We start from the raw sequence: 20,124 nt of genomic DNA on the forward strand, positions 1-20,124 counted from the left end.
GCAGCATCTTACTTGGTGTAGGCAGCTGAGAAAAAGTATAGATATGCTTCCAGTTTAGGAAGAAGCCTTTCTAGAGCCAAAGAAACAACTACACTGTGGTTGTTCCTATATTAAATCTGCCTGCATGCGTCCGATGTCTTAACTGCATTTGAATGAAGGAATCTTGTCATCATCGCCTTCTTCCTCCTCCTCCTTTTCTTCTTCTTCTTTTTCTTCTTTCTTCTTCTTCTTCTTTCCCCTCTCTCTCTCTCCCTTTCCTCCCTCTCCCTCCTTTCCCTCCCCCCTCCTCCGCCTCTCCCCCTCCTCCTCCCCCTCCTCCCTCCTACCTTCTTTCTTCTCCTTCTCCCCTCCCTCCCTCCCTGCCTTCCTTCCTTCCTTTCCTCTTTCTTCCTCCTCCTCCTCCTCCCTCCCTCTCCTTCTCTTCTTCATTTTGATACAGAATCTGGCTCTGTCACCCACTGAAGTGCAGTGGTGCCATCACAACTCCCTGCAACCTCAGCCTCCCGAGTAGTGGGGACTGCAGACACATACCACCATACCCGGCTAATTTTTTTGTAGAGACGGGGTTTCACCATGTTACCCAGGCTAATCTCAAGGAATCTTGTCTTAAAAGCACACAAATGGCTGAGAGCATTAAAAACACATAGGAATCTGGGCGCAGTGGTTCACTCCTGTAATCTTAGCACTTTTGGAGGCTGCGGTGGGCAGATCACCTGAGGTCAGGAGTTCAAGACCAGCCTGGGCAACATGGTGAAACACTGTCTCTACTTAAATACAAAAATTAGCCGGATGTGGTAGTGCGTGCCTGTAGTCCCAGCTACTACTCGGGAGGCTGAAGTGGGAGAATCGCTTGAACCCAGGAGGCAGAGGAGGTTGCAGTGAGTGGAGATCATGCCATTGCACGCCAGCCTGGGCGACAGAGCAAGACTCCATCTCAAAAAAAAAAAAAAAAAAAGGCATGGGAAATCAAATAATGTTTTTAGGCTATGTTTTCTGAGGTTATGCCACTCTAATTCTAATAAGACATAAAATCACAAACAGGCATAGAATCTTGGAACATATTAGCTGAGTAAAATGGAACTTTCCATGTTTTGTCTTTTTCATCATTCCCTTCAACTAAACATTCAGAAAAGTATTTGTGTGCCTTGGCCATCTTGATGGATCATCCTCCCTCCCTTCTTCTCTTCCCCTTCCACAGCCCGGAATATCCACAGATTAAAATTACCTTTTCAGAGACGTTTTGACAGAAATAAGTTAGAGTCTGTATCATGACAGATGGGCACTAAAACAAGAAAAACCATCTGAACTATGGAAATTTCAATGACAAGCTTGTTTGTTTGCTTTTTTTTTTTTTGAGATGGAATATTGCTGTGTCGCCCAGGCTGGAGTGCAGTGGAGTGATTTTGGCTCACTACAACCTCTGCCTCCCGAGTTCAAGTGATTCTCCTGCCTCAGCCTCCCGAGTAGCTAGGATTATAGGCACCCATCACCATGCTGGCTAATTTTTGTATTTTTAGTAGAGACAAGATTTCACCATGTTGCCCAGGCTGGTCTCGAACTTCTGACCTCAGGTGATCTGCCCACCTTGCCCTCCCAATACTGGGATTTCAGGCGTGAGCCACCACGCCTGGCCAATGACAAGCTGTTTTTGTTTCAGCGTTTTTGAGAAGCTCATCATGTAACATTTCTTACATAATCTAAACAACCATATTGGGCTGGGCCCTGTGGCTTATGCCTGGAATCCCAGCACTTTGGGAGGTGGAGGCAGGTGGATTGCTTGAGGTCAGGAGTTCGAGACCAGCCTAAGCAACATGACAAAAAACTCTGTCTCTACAAAAAATACAAAAAGTGGCTGGGCGTGGTGATGCATGCCTGTGGTCCCAGCAGTTTGGGAGACTGAGGCAGGTGGATCACTTGAGCCCAGTATTCCACAACCAGACTGGGCAACATGATGAGACCCTGCCTCTACAAATAATAATAATAAGTAGTCAGGTGTGATGGTACACACCTGTAGTCCCACTCCTTGGGAGGCTGAGATGGGAGGATGGCTTGAACCAGGAAGTGGAGGTTGCAGTGAGCCGAGATCACACCACTGCACACCAGGATGGGTGACAGAGCCAGACATAGTCTCAAAACAAAAACAAAAAACAAAATAACCCCCCCAAAACAACTACATACCTGACAATGTAGTGTGTGTGTGTGTGTGTGTGTGTGTGTGTGTATACACACAAATATATATATATATGTATGTATTTTTTTTTTTTTTTTTTTTGAGACAGAGTCTCATTCTGTCGCCCAGGCTGGATTGCAGTGGCCAGATCTCAGCTCACTGCAAGCTCCGTCTCCTGGGTTTACGCCATTCTCCTGCCTCAGCCTCCTGCGTAGCTGGGACTACAGGCATCCGCCACCTCTCCTGGCTAGTTTTTTTTTTTTTTTTGTATTTTTTAGTAGAGACAGAGTTTCACCATGTTAGCCAGGATGGTCTCGATCTCCTTACCTCGTGATCTGCCCGTCTCAGCCTCCCAAAGTGCTGGGATTACAGGCGTGAGCCACCGCGCCCTGCCTTTTTTTTTTTTTGAGAGGGAGGTTTGCTGTTGTTGCCCAGACTGGAGTGCAATGGTCCCGGCTCACTGCAACCTCCGTCTCTTGGGTTCACGTGATTCTCCTGCCTCAGCCTCCTGAGTAGCTGGGATTTTAGCCACCCACCACCACACTTGGCTAATTTGTGTGCATGTGTGTGTGTGTGTATGTATTTTTTTTTAGTAGAGACGGGGTTTCACCATGTTAGCCAGGCTGGTCTTGAACTCCTGACCTCAGGTGATCCACCCACCACAGCTGCCCAATGTGCCGGGATTACAGGCATGAGCCACTGTGCCCGGCTTATTATTATTATTATTTTTTTTTGAGAGACAGTGTCTTGCTCTGTTGCCCAGTGCAATGATGCGATCTTGGTTTACTGCTACCTCTTCCTCCCAGGTTCAAATGATTTTCTTTCCTCAGCCTCCCGAGTAGCTAGGACTACAGGTGTATGTCACCCCACCTAGCTAATTTTTGTGTTTTTAGTGTAGGTGGGGTTTCACGATGTTGGCTAGGCTGGTCTCGATCTCCTGACCTCAAGTGATACGCCCGCCTTGGCCTCCCAAAGTGCTGGAACTACAGGTGTGAGCCACTGCATCGGCCCTCAGCTTGATACTATATATTCTTAACTGCATGCCAGATAATTTTACTTATTTACACCCCAGACACAATTAAATTGAACCTTCAGTAGACTTTTCCCTCTGTATATTGCTACTTGTTGATTCTCTACCCTAGTTTTAGACATTAGTTCTTGATGTGCTACCATGCAGTGTAATTTTCACTTTTTTTTTTTTAATCACCACCAGCCTCACTTTATTTTTTAGTAAGAGTTTGTGTTGGATTGTTCTCCTTCCTACCTTAAATATTTAGTAGCATTCACCAGTATAGCTGTCTGGGCCAAAAGTTTTCTTTGCAAGGAGTTTTGTAATTGTAAATTCAATTCCTTCAATTGGTCGAGGGCTATTCAGACTTTTTTTTTTTTTTTGCTTTGAGCTGGAGTTTTGCTACAGTGCCCAGGGTGGTGGTGAACTCCTGGGCTCAAGCAATTATCTCGTCTCAGCATTCTGAGTAGCTGGGATTACAGGTGTGAACTACTGTGCTTCAGTTTCTTTTGTTATTTGTGTATGTCAAGGAATTTGTCCATTTCATCTAAGTTGTTAATTTACTGGTATAAAACTTCAATGTGTTTCTTTCCTGTCCTTTTAATGTCTCTGAGATCTGTAGCGATATTGTCTCCTTTATTTATTTGTTTTGTTTTGCTTTGTTTTTTGAGATGGAGTGTCGCTCTGTAGCCCATGTTGGAGTGCAGTGGTGCAATCTCAGCTCACTGCAACCTCAGCCTCCCGAGTAGCTGGATTACAGGCATGTGCCACTATACTTGACTAATTTTTTGTATTTTTAGTACAGATGGGATTTCACCATGTTGGTCGGGCTGGTCTCAAACTCCTGACCTCAAGTAATCCGCTCGCCTTGGCCTCTCAAAGTGCTGGGATTACAGGCGTGAGCCACTGCGCCTGGCCTATTTATTTTTAAAAGGAGACCACGGGTCTTGCTGTGTTGCTCAGGCTGGCCTTGGACTCCTGGCCTCAAGCTATACTTCTGCCTCAGCCTCTGGAGTAGCTTGACTACAGGTGTGTGCTGCTGGTACTTTAGGCATGTGCCACTGCATCTGGCTTCCTTTTCTAATTCTTCATATTGGTAAATCAGCTGATGATTATCAGCCAATGGAAAGGGGTATAGAGTATCATAGGTGAGCTCGTTGGGATTGCTCAGGGAATATTCTTCGTCTCTTTCCTGTAGGGCATATCACTGTCTTGTCAGTGTCCTTAGCACCTAATAGGAAGAGAAGGCTGGTATCATTATTCATTTTGTCTACACTGACTTGATCTATCTTCATTTTCTATAGTACCCTGGCCGTTTGTTACCCCCTTGATGATGTGTAGATCTCGCGGGAGGAGGAAGTCATACTGCTGTGCAGAGGTGTCAGGGAATCTGCATCTGTGCATATTTTAAACCAGTCCTCTTACATTTTGCTTCATCTTCACTCCTGCTTGCAAAGTTGCTGATGTCGATCCAATACTGAGGTGTATGGTGTGGTTCTTTGAAGACACAGATTGAATTGTTCTCTGGTTTTCTCTTATTGGCTTAGGATTTGGCTTTTCCAGATCAGCTGAGGCAGTTACCATCTTCTGTGTGCTTCTACATATAGACAATTTTGTTGCTACCATTTTTTCACCTGCTATTTGTCTTTCTGGGTTTTCTCATTTTAAAAAAGCTATGTATTCTTGATCTTTTCTTTTCTTTCTTTCTTTTTTTTTTTTTTTTTGAGAGAGTATCGCTCCTTGCCCAGGCTGGAGTGCAATGGCGCAGTCTCGGCTCACTGTAACCCCTGCCTCCTAGGTTCAAGTAATTCTCCTGGCTCATACTCCTGAGTAGTTGGGATTACAGGCATGCACCACCACGCCTGGCTAATTTGGTATTTTTAGTACAGATGAGATTTCTCCATGTTGGTCAAGTGGGTGTCAAACTCCTGACTTAAGGCTATCTTCCCACCTCAGCCTCCCAAAGTGCTGGGATTACAGGCGTGAGCCACCATGCCTGGCCTCATCTGCCATTTTTAACACAATGTTTATTTCTGTACTTTCCATTGTGGCAACCACTGGCTGCATATGGCTATATAAACATAATTAAAGTAGGCAAAAATTCAGTTCCTCTAACACTGGCCACATTTTAAGTGCTTGTTAGCCAGATTTGGTTAGTGGCTATGGTGTAGGACTATGCAGACATAGAATATTTCTATTAATCCAGAAAATACTTTTCAAAAGTACTGATCTGTACTGTTAATAAAGCATAAATAAGGCCGGGCACGGTAGCTCATGCCTGTAATCCCAGCACTTTGGGAGGCCAAGGCAGGCAGATCACCTGAGGTCGGAAAACCCATCTCTACTAAATGTACACAAAAATGAGCCAGGCGTGGTGGCAGGTGCCTGTAATCCCAGCTACTTGGAAGTCTGAGGCAGGATGCTTGAACCTGGGAGGCGGAGGTTGCAGTGAGCCAAGATTGTGCCACTGCACTGCAGTCTGGGCGACAGAGCAAGACTCGGTCAAAAACAAAACAAAACAAAAAACAGAAATCAGACCATATGGTGTCCACATATCAATCCCTGTCATCTCCGGGACATCTCAATTCCTGTTTTAATGTCACCTCTCACTCTCCTTGCCCACATCACCGCTCATTTCATTCCTTGCTGAGCTGATTGATTTTGTTTTCTCCTGCAGATTTTGATTTCTTGACCCTTTGATACTTCTTTACTTTTGCTTTCTTTTTTCTTTTTAAAGACAGGGCATTGCTTTGTCACCGAGGCTGGAGTGCAGTGGCACTATCAGAGCTCACTGCAGCCTCGATCTCAGGCTCAGATGATCCTCCTGCCTCAGCCTCCTGAGTAGCTGAGAGTACAGGTGCATGCCACTATGCCCAACGAATTTTTTAATTTTTGTAGAGGCGGGGTCTCATCATTTTGTGCAGGCTGGTCTTCAACTCCTGGGCTTAAGCGATAAACCCACTTGGGCCTCTCAAAAGTGTTGGGATTACAGGCGTGAACCACCACGCCTGGTCTCTTGTCATTCTTTTGCCTAGAATTTCCCCCATCCCAAATAATGTGGCCCTCTGTTGTATCAGTTTGTCTATCTTTTGTGTTTTAAAAATGATTTAAAAACTCCACCTCTGGGGTTCAAGCAATTCTCCTGCCTCAGCCTCCTGAGTAGCTGGGATTACAGGCATGCACCACCACGCCTGGCTTATTTTTTGTATCTTTTAGTAGAGAAGTGTTTTCACCATGTTGGCCAGGCTGGTCTCAAACTCCTGACCTCGTGATCCACCTGCCTCGACCTCCCAAAGTGCTGGGATTACAGGCGTGAGCCACCGCGCCTGGCCTTCTTCCTACTTTTATGTATTTGGTGAGGTATGTTGCTTCCCTTTCCTTGACTGTAACCTGTTATTTTAACTTACTTTTTTCCTAGTAGTTCTGTTTAATTTTCTATATTTCTTGTAAAAACATAACTTGTAAAAAATAACTTTTTGTAGAACAAAGAGTAAAAATAAGTGTAATATTCATGAGCAGAGGTTTTATAAGATTTGAGTTGATACAGAGGAAACAACTTTAGGGTGTTTTTGCAATTTGTAAGAAAGAATCTGTTTTAGCTCTTTTTCATGTTCCTCTTATCTTGGGACAGTATTTGAGCCTTGTAGGTTCTGATGTTTTTTTTTATTTTTTTATTTTATTTTTTATTTTTATTTTTTTTTGAGACGGAGTCTCGCTCTGTCGCCCAGGCTGGAGTGCAGTGGCGCGATCTCGGCTCACTGTAAGCTCCGCCTCCCGGGTTTCCGCCATTCTCCTGCCTCAGCCTCCCGAGTAGCTGGGACTACAGGCGCCCGCCATCTCTCCCGGCTAGTTTTTTGTATTTTTTAGTAGAGACGGGGTTTCACTGTGTAGACCAGGATGGTCTCGATCTCCTGACCTCGTGATCCACCCATCTCGGCCTCCCAAAGTGCTGGGATTACAGGCTTGAGCCACCGCGCCCGGCCGGTTCTGATGTTTATTGTTCCATGCCCTATGTTCCCTGTTCAGTCTGTGGAGGCAGACGTCATTCTTGTAAGATGCCTTTTTCATGTGTGTTAATTCCACTGAGATGCCTTATGGTTAGCACCAACCAGTTGGTTTCAGTTTCTGCTCTTTTTGGGCCTACATTGCCATAACCCTTTCTCTACCCAACCCACTTAAGAAAAGCCATCTTTCAAGGAAACATCTCTTTTTATCTCAGAATCATTTTGCTAATGATATAAAATGTGATAATTTCTAGTATGAAAGTTATCTTTTGGCTGGGCATGGTGGCTCACACCTGTGATCCCAACATTTTGGGCGGCCGAGGTGGGTGGGTCACTTGAGGTCAGAAGTTTGAGACCAGCCTGGCCAACGTGGTGAAACCCCATCTCTACTAAAAGTACAAAAATTAGCCTGGTGTAGTGGTGCGCACCTGTAGTCCCAGCTACTTGGGAGACTGAGGCAGGAGAATCACTTGAACCTAGGAGATGGAGTTTGCAGTGATCTAAGATGCACCATTGCACTCCAGTCTGGGTGACAGAGCAAGACACCATCTCAAAAAGTTATCTTTAAAAAAAAATTATTTGGGGCTGGGTGTGGTAGCTCATGCCTATAATCCCAGTGCTCTTGGAAGCCAAAGCAGGAGGATTGCTTGAGCCCAGGAGTTGGAGACCAGCCTGGGCAACATGGTAAAACCCCATCTCTACAAAAAATGCAAGAATTAGCCAGGCATGGTAGGATGCACCTGTAGTCCCAGCTCCTAGGCAGGCTAAGTGGGAGGATCACCTGAACCTGGGGAGGTGAAAAAAAAATTTTTTAAACATATTTGTTCTTGTATGAGAGTTTGTTGTATTACCTCCCCTTTATTAAAAAATACAATAAAAGAGATCATTTTTTCTTGATTAAGCTACATGTTATAGAAAGTATAAAAAGCCACCCAGGTAATGATTTCATTTTGTAAGTTTATGTTCTCTTCTTTTCCTTATAGAATGGACATGGTGGTGGTCGAAGTCAGCAGACACTAGACAGTAAGTATACCAGCAAGCTACTCTTGTCATGGCTGGTGCCAGCCAAACAGAGGAAGAGGATAGCTCAAGTGATGTGGAAAACACCAGTTGGTCAATGGCTCATTCGTTAAAAAGCAGCCATTTTGCTTTTTTTTTTGGAACAGGTGTTGGCTGTGGTGAATGAGAAATGTCTTAGCCACAGCAAGAGGGACGTGATGGTCTCATATTCTTCTGCCCTAATCACACTGCACCACAAGTGCAGCATACAGTACACATCTTAAAGATGCTTGGGCCAGGCTGGGTGGCTTATGCCCACAATCCCAGTTCTTTGGGAGGCCAAGGCAGGCAGATCGCCCAAGCTCAGGAGTTTGAGACCCCCTGGGCAACATGGTGAAACTCTGTCTCTACTAAAATATGAAAAATTAGTCGGGTGTGGTGGTGCGTGCCTGTAATCCCAGCTACTTGGGAGGCTGAGGCACAAGACTTGCTTGAGCCAGCTTGGGCTACAAAGTGAAGACTCCATCTCAAAAAAAAAAGTGCTTCTAAATCAAAAATTACTGTTCCTGTTCAGGAAAGATAGGCTCATTGTCTTTAGGACCTGAAGGACTGTTGCTTAGAAAGAGAGAGAAATGTTCACTGTGGACATTCGGGAGAAAATGAGGCCCCCTTCCAACAGCTCAGTGATTACCTAAGATAGTACAGGCAAATCCGTTAATTGCTTCTTTTCTGTAGTTGACCGACTTGTCTGTGATTGTTTATGGTAGTTTTCTTTCTTTATTCAGGAAGGCAAATGGATGGGGAAGCCAGAAAGACTCTCTTTAAATAGGATTTCCTGGGAGTGCGGATATTGAACTTAAGCAGACCGGGGTGAGCCTTAGTTGAAACTGTAATGACAGATTTGGAGCCCCAGGATTTTGGTTTGACATTTGCTGGTATTGTTGGGCTGCCAAGTCTGTTTGGAGATTCGTTGGTCATTCTGAGCTTGTTGGATGACAGAGGAACTTTTTACTCTAGCAGTGGTAGTGGCAGGTTTCTTTTGTCTAGGCATGGGTCGAGAACTAAAGTATCTGGGAAGCAGTGTACATTAACCTACTTTTCATTTCCCATACTGTCTTCTCCCTCACTTCCTCCTCTCCTTCCCTCCCCATTTTGTTTGTTTGAGAGAGGCTTCCTGTGAAGCTGTTAGCATCGTAATAGAAGGCCCAGGGCGGTACCTTTTGGGGTCTTAGTTTTAGGTGAGGTTTATCTGTCGTGTCTTTATACAGTTTATCTATGAACAGGGTTTATATATGGAATAGACTGCCAATAAAAAGAAAGCCTCTGTAAGAACTGACCTAGGTGTAAGTTGACCCTTTCATTGCTTGTGTTTATTTTTGACCTGCCCTTCCTTTAGAGACTCAAGTGCTTTCCCTGGGTTTTAGAAGGGTCAAGGTTGCTCCTCTTTCCTAACTGGAAAAGACAATGATGTTTTATTTCCAAGCACATATCTGAGTTGTATGTGTGGACAGCACTGAAACTGAGTCTTTCCACAGCTAGGATTGAGTGTCTCCACATTCTTTCTGAAGCCGACGAAGCTCATTTGTGTGCTTTGAGATTCATCTATTCAAGCACATACCAAGGAAATGCTCACTGTGCATTTGGAAATAGGTGTTGGACAGTAGATGTGTGTTCTTCCTGGAGATGTTAGGTATCTGTGTTTCTGTACAACATATGCATCAACCCCTGTCTACCTTACGTTGGCCGTGAGCATTGGTAGACTCAGCCTGACTTGGCGGAAGCACGTGTAGGTGGTCTCACCTGTCAGCTTCTTACTCCCCCTTGCTGTGCCCTTTGAGGAGTTTGCCTCACGTTATAATTCTACATATTAGGCTCAGCACCCGTTTTTCTTTCTGGATGCATCTACAGCTTAGGTTCCTTTAGGTGGAAAAAGTATGTCCCCATATAGGATAGATAGGATTATAAAGGTGTCATTTTCTATTCTTTGCTGCATCTTGAACACCTGACCATGGTGTGTCCTTTGATAGTGTTGTTTGACAGACAAGGGGCTATCTGGCGACATGCTTGGCATTTTCCTGGGGAATGTAACTTTATGGACGTCTCAACTGAGGCTGACATGTCACAAGATATTGAGCATATTTTCAGATACTTAGGATTGGTTGTAGAAATAAACAGATCTGTTTCTTACAGCTACTTCATCCGTTCCTGCTCCAAAGACAACAGGCCCTCCCTCTGCCCTCCCGTCTGTGAGCTCCCTGCCCAGCACCACCTCCTGCACTGCACTTCTGCCGTCCACATCCCCGCACACTGGCGACCTGACCAGCAGCCCTCTCTCTCAGCTTAGCAGGTATGGGGAGGGTGTGGGCCCAGAGCGAGAAGTACCTTGGGGCAAAGTCCTGGAGCTCCTTTAGAAGGCTGCTTCCATGAACAGAGCACACTTGTTGTCTCTGACATGATGTCCTGGGCTTTTGCGTTACAACTGTAGCATAGGTTTTGGCCAGGCTGTGGCTTAAAGCCACCAGATAGGGAAACCTTGCCTGCTTGGACCGCCTCTGCTGGCACAGAGCACTGGGTCCCCTGGGAGTAGGGTGAGGCTAGCAGCACCCTCCTACCTGACTTCACCCTCCAGAGGGTGCCTGAGCCTAGACTCTCTGGGCATCGCTGGGCCCGTGTCTGTGAGGTGGAAGGAGAATGATGGATTTCTGAGCAGGTGTCTGGCCTGAAGTTTCCATGGCTGAAGAAGCGATGTTATTAGAACAAGGTGTAGGAAAATGGGTGGTGTTGCTACCTGTGTCTTCTGAGGAGTGTTCTCCATCACTCTTTAACCAGGAGTAAAAGTGGATTTGATGGGAATTGGCATGTGGAGTTGAGCATAGGAACTTTGATCCCTCATTCACAGATTGAATGGGGTTGTCTAGGATGACCATGTTCTTAGTGCAACTCTGTCTTCACTTTTCCCATCTGAGGAGCAAATGGATGTCGTTGAGGGAAGCTGGCTCTGGAGTTTTCCAGACCTCATGGCGAGTCATTCCCATCCATCAGGACCCCATCACTGGGCTCTTTGGGGATAAGGAATGAGGAGGGGTCTGAAGCTGGTCCTTCGCTAGGGACTAGGGACAAGTTTGAATCTAGCTCACTGAGCCACGTGGGTCTTGTTCATCTGGAATCACTTGTTCAGGTGGACATACGGCGCTCTGTTTTGTCTTCTAGTTCGCTCTCCAGCCACCAGAGCAGCCTCTCCTCTGCGCACACAGCCCTCTCCTCAAGCACGTCACACACAGTAAGTGTCTGCGCGGCTTCCTCTTCCTCCGCCATGCTTAGGGAGCCTGGAGCTTAGTCAGATGCAGCTGGAGCTTCGGTCTGATTTTTAGTATCTGATAATCTAGAGTTGCTTGGCTGAAATGTCTTGATGGCATGATCTGGTTTGAGCCTCCGATTTCCTGGGCACCATCTGGGGACATCTTGCTTTCTAAGTTTGTAGCACCTGGGAAGAATTGTTGCTCCAGACCTCATCTGTCATTGGCAGGACTGTCAGGTGGTGACCTTGCTCCCAGGAATTTGCTGTTTGATCTTTCCTTGTGCCTTCTTTCCTGACTCAGAGGCAGAGATTGTGAGAAGATCGATGTTGGAGAAGGGAGTCTAGAGGGTGGAAGCAAACATGCACTGCCAAGAAGCCAGGCAGGAGGCCAGAGTGGGAGCACCAGCTGGGAAGTGTCCTCATATGCCAAAGAGTAGCCCTAGATTATGGTTATTGAGGTGTGGCTCAGTGGGTCGTGGAGCTGTGAGCATGGTTTTAAGTGGTAGGTGTCAGCCAGATTGTGGTGGCTTGTGGAGTGAATGGTAGTGAGATGGAGAGGATGAGGTGGATTGTAGAGGGCATCCGATGAAATCTTAGAAGAGGCTGGAATCTCTATTGGGAGGATAGAAAGGTACCTGGATTAACAAAATGTCCATGCTCCTGGACAGCAGGAGGTGTTGGGTGAGGTTGGAGTAGGCAGGTCCACAGGCCGGGAGGAAGGATTAGGGTGCAGACGAACAGAGGAGGCAGGAAACTGATGAACTTGGTGTCCTCTGAAGAAGGCAGCAGCTCACTAGCAGAGTGAGGTGGTGGAAAAGGGATGTCCTGTCCTTTCCTCTGGATCTGGCTAATGCTGTGGCTTTCACACACTGATGTTCCAAGTCAAACCTTACACAGAATCTTTTCTAAAACACACAAACTGCCACTTTCAAAGTAGAGCACAGTGTGGACACCTCTGCCTGTCCCCCTGCCCCTGCCCTTGCCCTGTGTGGCTCATGGGAGCCGTGAGCTGACCTCAGCAGGAGCGCCGTGGGGCTGCCCTCTGTGTCCGTGCCACTGCTGCCTGGGAACCCAGTGCTCCTGCACTCATGGTGAGCTGCACTCTCCATCTCCTCAAAAAACACTCCAGATCATGTATTCCAACCTACCACAGCCAGAATCGCCTCATCTAGTGGGTTCCATACTTTGTCAGCATGACAGAACTGTGACGTTGCTAATACAGTTGTCCCTCCATATTTGCGGGGGATTCGTTCCAGGACCGCTGCCTACACCAAAATCTGCACATTCTCAAGTCGCACTGTTGCCCCTGCGGAACCCACCTCTAGGAAAAGTCAGCCTTCCAAATATGTGTGTTTTCAAATTATGCATGCCTGCATTGGGTTGAAAAAGAAATCTGCCTGTAAGTGGACCCATGCATTTCAAACCTGTGTTGTTCAGCCGTCAACTGTTTGTTCATAATATTTCATCTTAAAAGTTATAGAAAGATAGACAATGATAAGTTTTTCTTTTCTTTTTTTTTTAATTTTTTAAAAATAGATTTTATTTAAGCCAGAATAAGAATGCAAAACAATCATGAAAGAAATTTTGTGCCTGGGTTGACCACAGGAATATGTGATTTTTTATTATTTGCTTTTGGTATAACATTTATAAAGTCACAACAAACTTGGGAAAAAAGTGACATTCTGAAGTTCAAAAATTATACTATGTTCTACAAATCTTATTATTAACAATAATCATCCATCAATAATTAATAGAAACTTACTTATTTGAATATAAGTTTTGAATATAAAATTAAGTTCTTTGAATATAAGAACTTTTTCTTATATTCAAAAAGTTCAGATTACATTATATCTGACCAAATAAAAAAGAGTTTTGTGGTGAGGTGATTTCAGCATAGATAGCAAACAAAGAAAACAACAGTTTTGAACCTAAATGTCTAATCACAGAGTACTATTTAGAAAAACTCTGGTAGGTATATCTTACGGCTTGCAGGGACATAGCTCTCAGGGACAGAATGGCTTAGAGATAAAAATACAGACTCTGGAACCAGACTGCTTGGGTTTGTGTGCCTGCTCTGTCCCTTACTCCCTGTGTAAAAATGGGCAGGTCAGTTAACTAACTTCTATGTGCCTCTGTTTATCTTTTTAATCTGGAAAACTGAGATAATAGTATATACATCATAGTCATGGCATGGCTGTGAACATTAACTGTTAATATATGTAAAATATTTCAAATGGTAACTGACATACGATGAAAGTATAAAGCTTTACTTTTTGAAATAAAAATTTTAAATGTTATACAAAACATTAATAAATTACATAGTATACAATGTTAGGCAATAAAAATGGTACATAATTAGATACGATGTATCATTGAATTGGCTTTTCAAATAGGTTTAAAACAATCCCCATATAGAAAATGAATGTCTACCAGAAAAATTATAGCTTAATAAGAATTTATATTGCAACCTAAATTAGTGTTTGTTTTGCTTAGTAGATTCAGTATTCCAACTTCTAATTTGCAAGTAGCGCAAAATATTCCTTTTTCCCTGTAAAAGTGAATTCCACAGCTCTGCAGAAGCCCTGGGCTGGGGCAAGGACCTCTCAGTGACTCTACAGGCCCACATCTTGCAGCAGGCTCAATTCTGATGTGTCATGCACATTCTGCCCTCTAGAGAAAAATCAAAACTACAAATTTTAAATTGAAAAAAAGCCAAAGGTCAAACGTATCCCTTGATCTACTTCTGCTATTCTTGTCAATTTACAATGCAAAGTTTTTCTGTCTCTCATCTACTTGGCTCTACCCTTACATTTTCTCAATCCTTTAGATGATTTTTCTTTTAATAAATAGAAGTCTAAACATGCAGTGCATACATATAGTCATTTTCCCGTTATCATCTGCCCTTTTTTTTTTTTTGAGATGGAGTCTCACTCTGTCGCCCAGGCTGGAGTCCAGTGGTGCAGTCTCAGCTCACTGCAAGCTGCACTTCCCGGGTTCAAGTGATTCTCCTGCCTCAGCCTCCTGAGTAGCTGGGGTTACAGGCGCACACCACCACACCCAGCTAATTTTTGTATTTTTAGTAGAAACGGGGTTTCACTATGTTGCTCAGGCTGGTCTCGAACTTCTGACCTCGTAATCCACCCACCTTGGCCTCCCAAAGTGCTGGGATTACAGGTGTGAGCCACTGCGCCGGCCATCATCTGCCCTTTTTATCGTTTTCTCTTGGTACGTAAATGAGAGTATTTTATGTACAGTGTCCTTCAACTTTTTTTTCCCCACTTGTGTATCCCCACAAGTGTATTTTGATGTTTCCATGTTGAAACATAAGGGTTTTGTTGTTGTTGTTGTTTTTCCCCACAGTTCTGCTTTAGGGTCGTTTTCAGTCTTGATACCACAGAGAATGTTACATTTGATAACCTACCTATGTTGTTTCATGTGTGTAGCTGTATGTAGCGGGTTAGTCCACGATATGGAACAGCAAGGCATTTGTGATTTTATACACATTTCCAGATTGCCCTGCATAGTGATTTGACCCTGTTTACCTCCCACTGGCAGTGAATAAAATGTCCTGTTACACCATTGCCTCCTCAAAATGGTGTTATTAAACATTCATATTTTCTTAGTATGTTAGCAGAAAAATGGCCCATCAGTCTAGTTTTTAATGAGATTGTACATCCTTTTTTTTTTTTTTTTTTTTTTTTGAGGAGGAGTCTCGCTCTGTCGCCCAGGCTGGAGTGCAGTGGCCTGATCTCAGCTCACTGCAAGCTTCGCCTCCCGGGTTCCCGCCATTCTCCCGCCTCAGCCTCCGAGTAGCTGGGACTACAGGCGTCCGCCACCTCGCCCGGCTAGTTTTTTGTATATTTAGTAGAGACGGGGTTTCACCATGTTAACCAGGAGGGTCTCGATCTCCTGACTTCGTGATCCACCCGCCTCGGCCTCCCAAAGTGCTGGGATTACAGGCTTGAGCCACCGCGCCCGGCCTGTACATCCTTTTTTATATATATTTGAAAACCATTTGATTTCCTTTATGTGAGTTTTTTATTTTTATTTTATTTATTTATTATTATTTTTTTGAGATGGAGTTTTACTCTTGTGGCCCAGGCTGGAGTGCAGTGGCGCAATCTTGGCTCACTGCAGCCTCCACCTCCCGGGTTCAAGCGATTCTCCTGCCTCAGCCTCCCTAGTAGCTGGGATTACAGACACATGCCACCAGGCCCAGCTACTTTTTTAATATTTTAATAGAGGCAGGGTTTCACCATGTTGACCAGGCTGGTCTCAAACTCCTGACCTCAGGTGATCCACCTGCCTCTGCCTCCCAAAGTGCTGAGATTACAGGCGTGAGCCCCCACGCCCGGCCTATGTGAGCTATTTATATTCTTGGTTCCTTTTCTTGTCAGGTCTTTGGTCTCTATTTCTGTATTAGGGAGCCCTTCGTGATGGGAAGTATAGGGATTTTTCCCTAAGTTTGCTGTTTATGATTTTTTTTTTACAGAGATCTATGTATTCCATTTTCTCATAGTTAGATCTTTATCACTCTCCATCAGTACCTAAAGGAAATTTAAGCATCTTCTCCTGCCTTTGCTTCTCTGGGCCCATCCTGGGGAGTTGACTGCATAGACCCCATTGGATGGACTGAGCGAGGCCTTTAAAATTCGTGCTGACCTTTTAATCCAGCAGGTTGATGTCCTCCCAGTTCTGGAAGGTCAAGGCCAGGGACAGGAACCCTGTTGGGCAGCTAAGGGAGAAGAGATTTGCCAGATGACTCTTGAGTCCCTTTCAGCAAGTCAGGACCTAGTTCCCTAGTGAGCTTCTCTTAGCGATGGGGAATGTTTATTTTTCCTTCTGAGACTAAAAGGTTGTATATATCCAAGTACACTTGCGAGCATTGGTCAGAGCTGTTCCAGATTTCTGTGGCAGGTGGTGGGGAGTCGGGCTGCTCGCTAAGGAGAGGACCTAGATGGCGGGCAGGCCACTGCATCCTTTGTCCTTTTCCTGGTGGGGCTGTCTCCAGCCTGGTCCTGCCCATCTGTGCTGGAGGAATAAGATGCCTTGGAGCCCCAGGAAACCATGTTTTTGGCTGTCTTTACCTTGGTGAATCTGTTCTGATGTTAGCTCCTTAAAGCCAATACCCAGGTGGGCAGTGACCTGTGGGCATGGGATGGCATGGAGAGTTAGTCTGCGGAGGCAGGTTGGGTCCTTCTCCTGGGCCCTTCCTGTTCTTTGGCTTTTCCTCTATGAGTTTATATGCTGCTTTCTATGCCCTGGTTTGGAGACTGGTCTCCCTCTTAAACAGAGCTTTTCCTCCCTTTTTTGGAACTTGCTTTGCCTATCTAGGTGTACCTCTCACACCTACCCACTCGGAGCTTGAAGTTCTTCATAGGACCCTGTTGCTAGGGTTGGGCAGCTGGGTGGGGCTTCTGGAACTTGGGGCTGATGGAGCATCCGCTGGTTCACTCTTTCTTCCCAGGGGTACCTTGTCAAGCAGGCATAGTGGCAGGCCATGCCCTTTTAGGTGGGCCCTGGTGAGGCATTGGTGGACTGTAAGGTGTCACCAGGTTTTGGAGCAAAGGCTTCTCTCAGCCTCCTGTTGTTTCCAGACCACAGTGGCTGAGAATCCCAGTAGAAGGGAAACCTCCAAAAGATTGAGACTTGCGCTGGGCTTCCTGTGGCCTATGCTCGCCTCTTCTCAGACTGTTTGCTTTGCTCTGAGATAGGTACTTGTCCCATATTCAGATAGTCTGTGTTCATTTATGATCCAAAGTTATCTTGGGATTTCTATGCCCTCATTTTGGATGCCAATGCATGAGCAGCTTGAAGGATTTTTACAGAGTTGTGGTCATTAGAGCTTAATGTTAATAGTTTTGGTGTTCAGTTTATGTATTGTATCCTGATGGCTGGAACCAGTGGCTGCGTGAGGGGCCACAGTGAACCCTGAGCACGGTGCCTCTCACCTTAAGGGAGCCTGGGTGGCTACATCATCACCTGCCTGCTCAGCCTTGAGACTGTGGGCCCAAGCCCCAGGCCAGTCTCTCCCCAGCACCCTCCTCCTCTGTCTCCAGATCCATGTGTCCTGGCTTTTCTTTTGCCAGCATGCCAGTGTGGAGAGTGCCTCTTCCCTCCAGTCCTCAGCCACCTTCTCCACGGCAGCGACCTCCGTCTCGAGTTCCGCATCCTCAGGCGTCAGCCTGTCCAGTAGCATGAACACCGCGAACAGCCTCTGTCTGAGTGGGACCCCCACGAGTGTGTCCAGCAGCAGTAGCAGGGCTGCACCTTTGGTGACCTCAGGTATGTGCTCCAGAGGCCTTTCCTGCCCACCCCCGAGCCCCTCAAAGGTGTCTGCTTGGCGTCCCAGGAAGGCAGTGCAGGTGTCAGGAGAGTCTCAGGCCTGCCAGGTGTGCTGTGTGTTCCATTGACCTTGAGGCCTGATCTCCCCACCCCTGATGGGGATGAATTCTCCCTGTCAGGATTCCTGGCCTCTCTGTGCTTCTAGCTTTCCAGTCTTTCCTCTTTGTTCTTCCCTGGAGCCGAGTTGACATGGTGACTTGGAGGGGCCAGGGACGACTTATTGTGGGCTCCTTGACTGCAGACCTAGGCTGTCGGTAGGCCCTGCAGACTATGATTTGATGGTTGCTGCTAAAACCCACTTTGAACTCATCCTGTTCCTCTCCTGGCACTGCATGGCTTCCTTGCCCTCTTTGGAGGAGGCAGATTCTTTCTATATTTCTCTTTGCTCAGTGCAGTGGGACCTTAGGGATTAGGGGAAAGGGGCTGCTTTTGTCTGGGCCCAGAACTCTCTGACGTTGAAACAACCTCAGTGTGGTGGCCGGGCTTTCTGTCTCCCCTTCACTGCTTTGTAGAATGACCCTCTGCCTCATTCAGCCACTGCCCTTCTTTGAACCCATCTGGGGTAGCTCAGTGACTGTGCCTCCTCCTAGAGCAGCTGAGGACTCTCACTCATTGTGGTGACCACTTCACTCCATTTGATTTTTCCCTCTATACAGGCAAAGCACCCCCAAACTTGCCTCAGGGGGTGCCTCCCTTGCTGCACAACCAGTACCTCGTAGGTCCTGGAGGACTGCTTCCTGCCTACCCGGTGAGTGCTTGGTTGAACTCCTGGCCTGCCCAGCTCCCCTGGCCTCAGGGGCTGGCACCTGGCGGGAGCCTGCCATTGGGCCCAGGTTGCCCACCTTGAGCTGCCCTTCCATCCCTGAACACCCCCCGTCTCTGCCCTGCTGAGCCCTGTGGTCTTCTTCCATCTAGACTCCGTGAAGGCAGGATCTGTTCCCATAACAGCTGATCCAGATCCCATTCCCGGGTGTGTTACAGCCCCGCAGCCTTGTTTTGACTCCTAGGTGGACCTGGGCTTCCCAGGGGATGGTATGTGGTTCCTAAAATACACGTTCTGGTTCTCACACAGATCTATGGCTATGACGAGCTCCAGATGCTGCAGTCACGGCTGCCAGTGGTGAGTAGGGTGTGGACTGGTCGGAGCAGAGGGTTCAGAATCTTTTACATGTCCCCCCTCTTGTGGTCTTGGCTGCCACCCTGTCTGGCCCTTGGGATCCTCTGCCTGAGGAACCTCTCAGCACCACTACTGAGAAAGCTGTTTTCATCTGGCGGTTGTGCCAGGCGTGACCATAGCTTTGGCACAGAATGTCCGGTGCTCATCCCTAGGAAACATAAAGGCCTTTGGGACCTGGGGCCCTGGTAGGCCATGCCCCCTGCTAAATGTTGGTGCTTAATCTTCCCTCCTTCATCTTGTTTTCTCTCTTTCTCTCTTTTTTAAAAAGAAAACCCATATGACACAAGACATGGAGGTTGCTTGCTTGGCCCTGGAGTTTTACAATGTCTTCCTTTTCCTCAGAGTACCATATAGCGTCTTTGGTCTGAGGTGGCCAGTGACTGCTCTTCTGCCATCAGCTGAATGAGTGTCTTGAGCTGATGGTCTTTAAGATCTCTTCTAGGTCTGGCCTCCCATCTAGATTTGTGAGAATGGCTGCCCTGGGATGTCCTTGGTGGTTGCAGCCTTACTCTGAGGCCAGGATTGCCTCTTTATTCTGACCGTTGGTGCCAGAACACACTGTGGGCCTTTCCAGGGATAGCCACATGAACAGTACTGTGGGGACAGAAGGCAATAGAGCCGCTCCTTGCCCTGCCCATGGGCAGGACTTCCTCCTGGGAGCCACTCTCTTCTTGCTCTGCCATTTCCCGGGGCACTGGTCAGAGAGTTGCAAGCAGTTTGGACACCCATGTCCACCTCTGCTGGATACAGTCTTTCCTGTTCCTGGAGAAAGAGGCTTTCTCTCTTGTGCAGTGCCGCCTTCTCATTCTTCCCCATTGGTGGTGTCCCCTTCTCTGCCGGACCACAAAGAACTGACGGAGCTGCTCTTGTTTCAGAAGAGTAGCCCTTTCCACTGGCTGGCCATGTTTCCAGAAGCAGAGGCCCAGCCTGAGCAGCTTCTCCCCACTGCAAACCAGCGGCCCTTTAATCTGCGGGCCAAAGACCCAGAGTGCGGGAGGTGGTGCTGAGCCCCAGGATTCATCCTGCTTCAGGGGCTCTCTATGGTCTCCACACTTACTCACAGCACTCTTTTGGCTTTTATCACTTTGTGCCTTAGAGAAAACACCCTCTGGAGCCCACCTT

At 46.5% G+C, this 20,124-nt stretch overlaps 1 protein-coding gene and 1 non-coding gene across 3 annotated transcripts in view; both read left to right on the forward strand.

The window, feature by feature from the left end:
* Positions 1–20,124, forward strand: part of UBAP2 (ubiquitin associated protein 2) — a 132,928-nt gene that overhangs the window by 109,057 nt on the left and 3,747 nt on the right. For both annotated transcript variants that reach the window (XM_033238297.1, XM_033238299.1), the window contains 6 exons: positions 8,167–8,206; positions 10,373–10,529; positions 11,393–11,462; positions 17,570–17,765; positions 18,482–18,573; positions 18,898–18,945. In XM_033238297.1, the coding sequence (XP_033094188.1) occupies positions 8,167–8,206; positions 10,373–10,529; positions 11,393–11,462; positions 17,570–17,765; positions 18,482–18,573; positions 18,898–18,945 (603 nt within the window). The remainder of the gene's footprint in view (positions 1–8,166; positions 8,207–10,372; positions 10,530–11,392; positions 11,463–17,569; positions 17,766–18,481; positions 18,574–18,897; positions 18,946–20,124) is intronic.
* On the forward strand, positions 9,635–9,715 carry LOC117099506. The gene has a single exon (XR_004443842.1). It is a non-coding gene; the product is annotated as a small nucleolar RNA SNORD121A (small nucleolar RNA).

Source organism: Trachypithecus francoisi, unplaced genomic scaffold, assembly GCF_009764315.1.
Source record: "Trachypithecus francoisi isolate TF-2019V2 unplaced genomic scaffold, Tfra_2.0 Lachesis_group16, whole genome shotgun sequence".
Taxonomy (NCBI): domain Eukaryota; kingdom Metazoa; phylum Chordata; class Mammalia; order Primates; family Cercopithecidae; genus Trachypithecus; species Trachypithecus francoisi.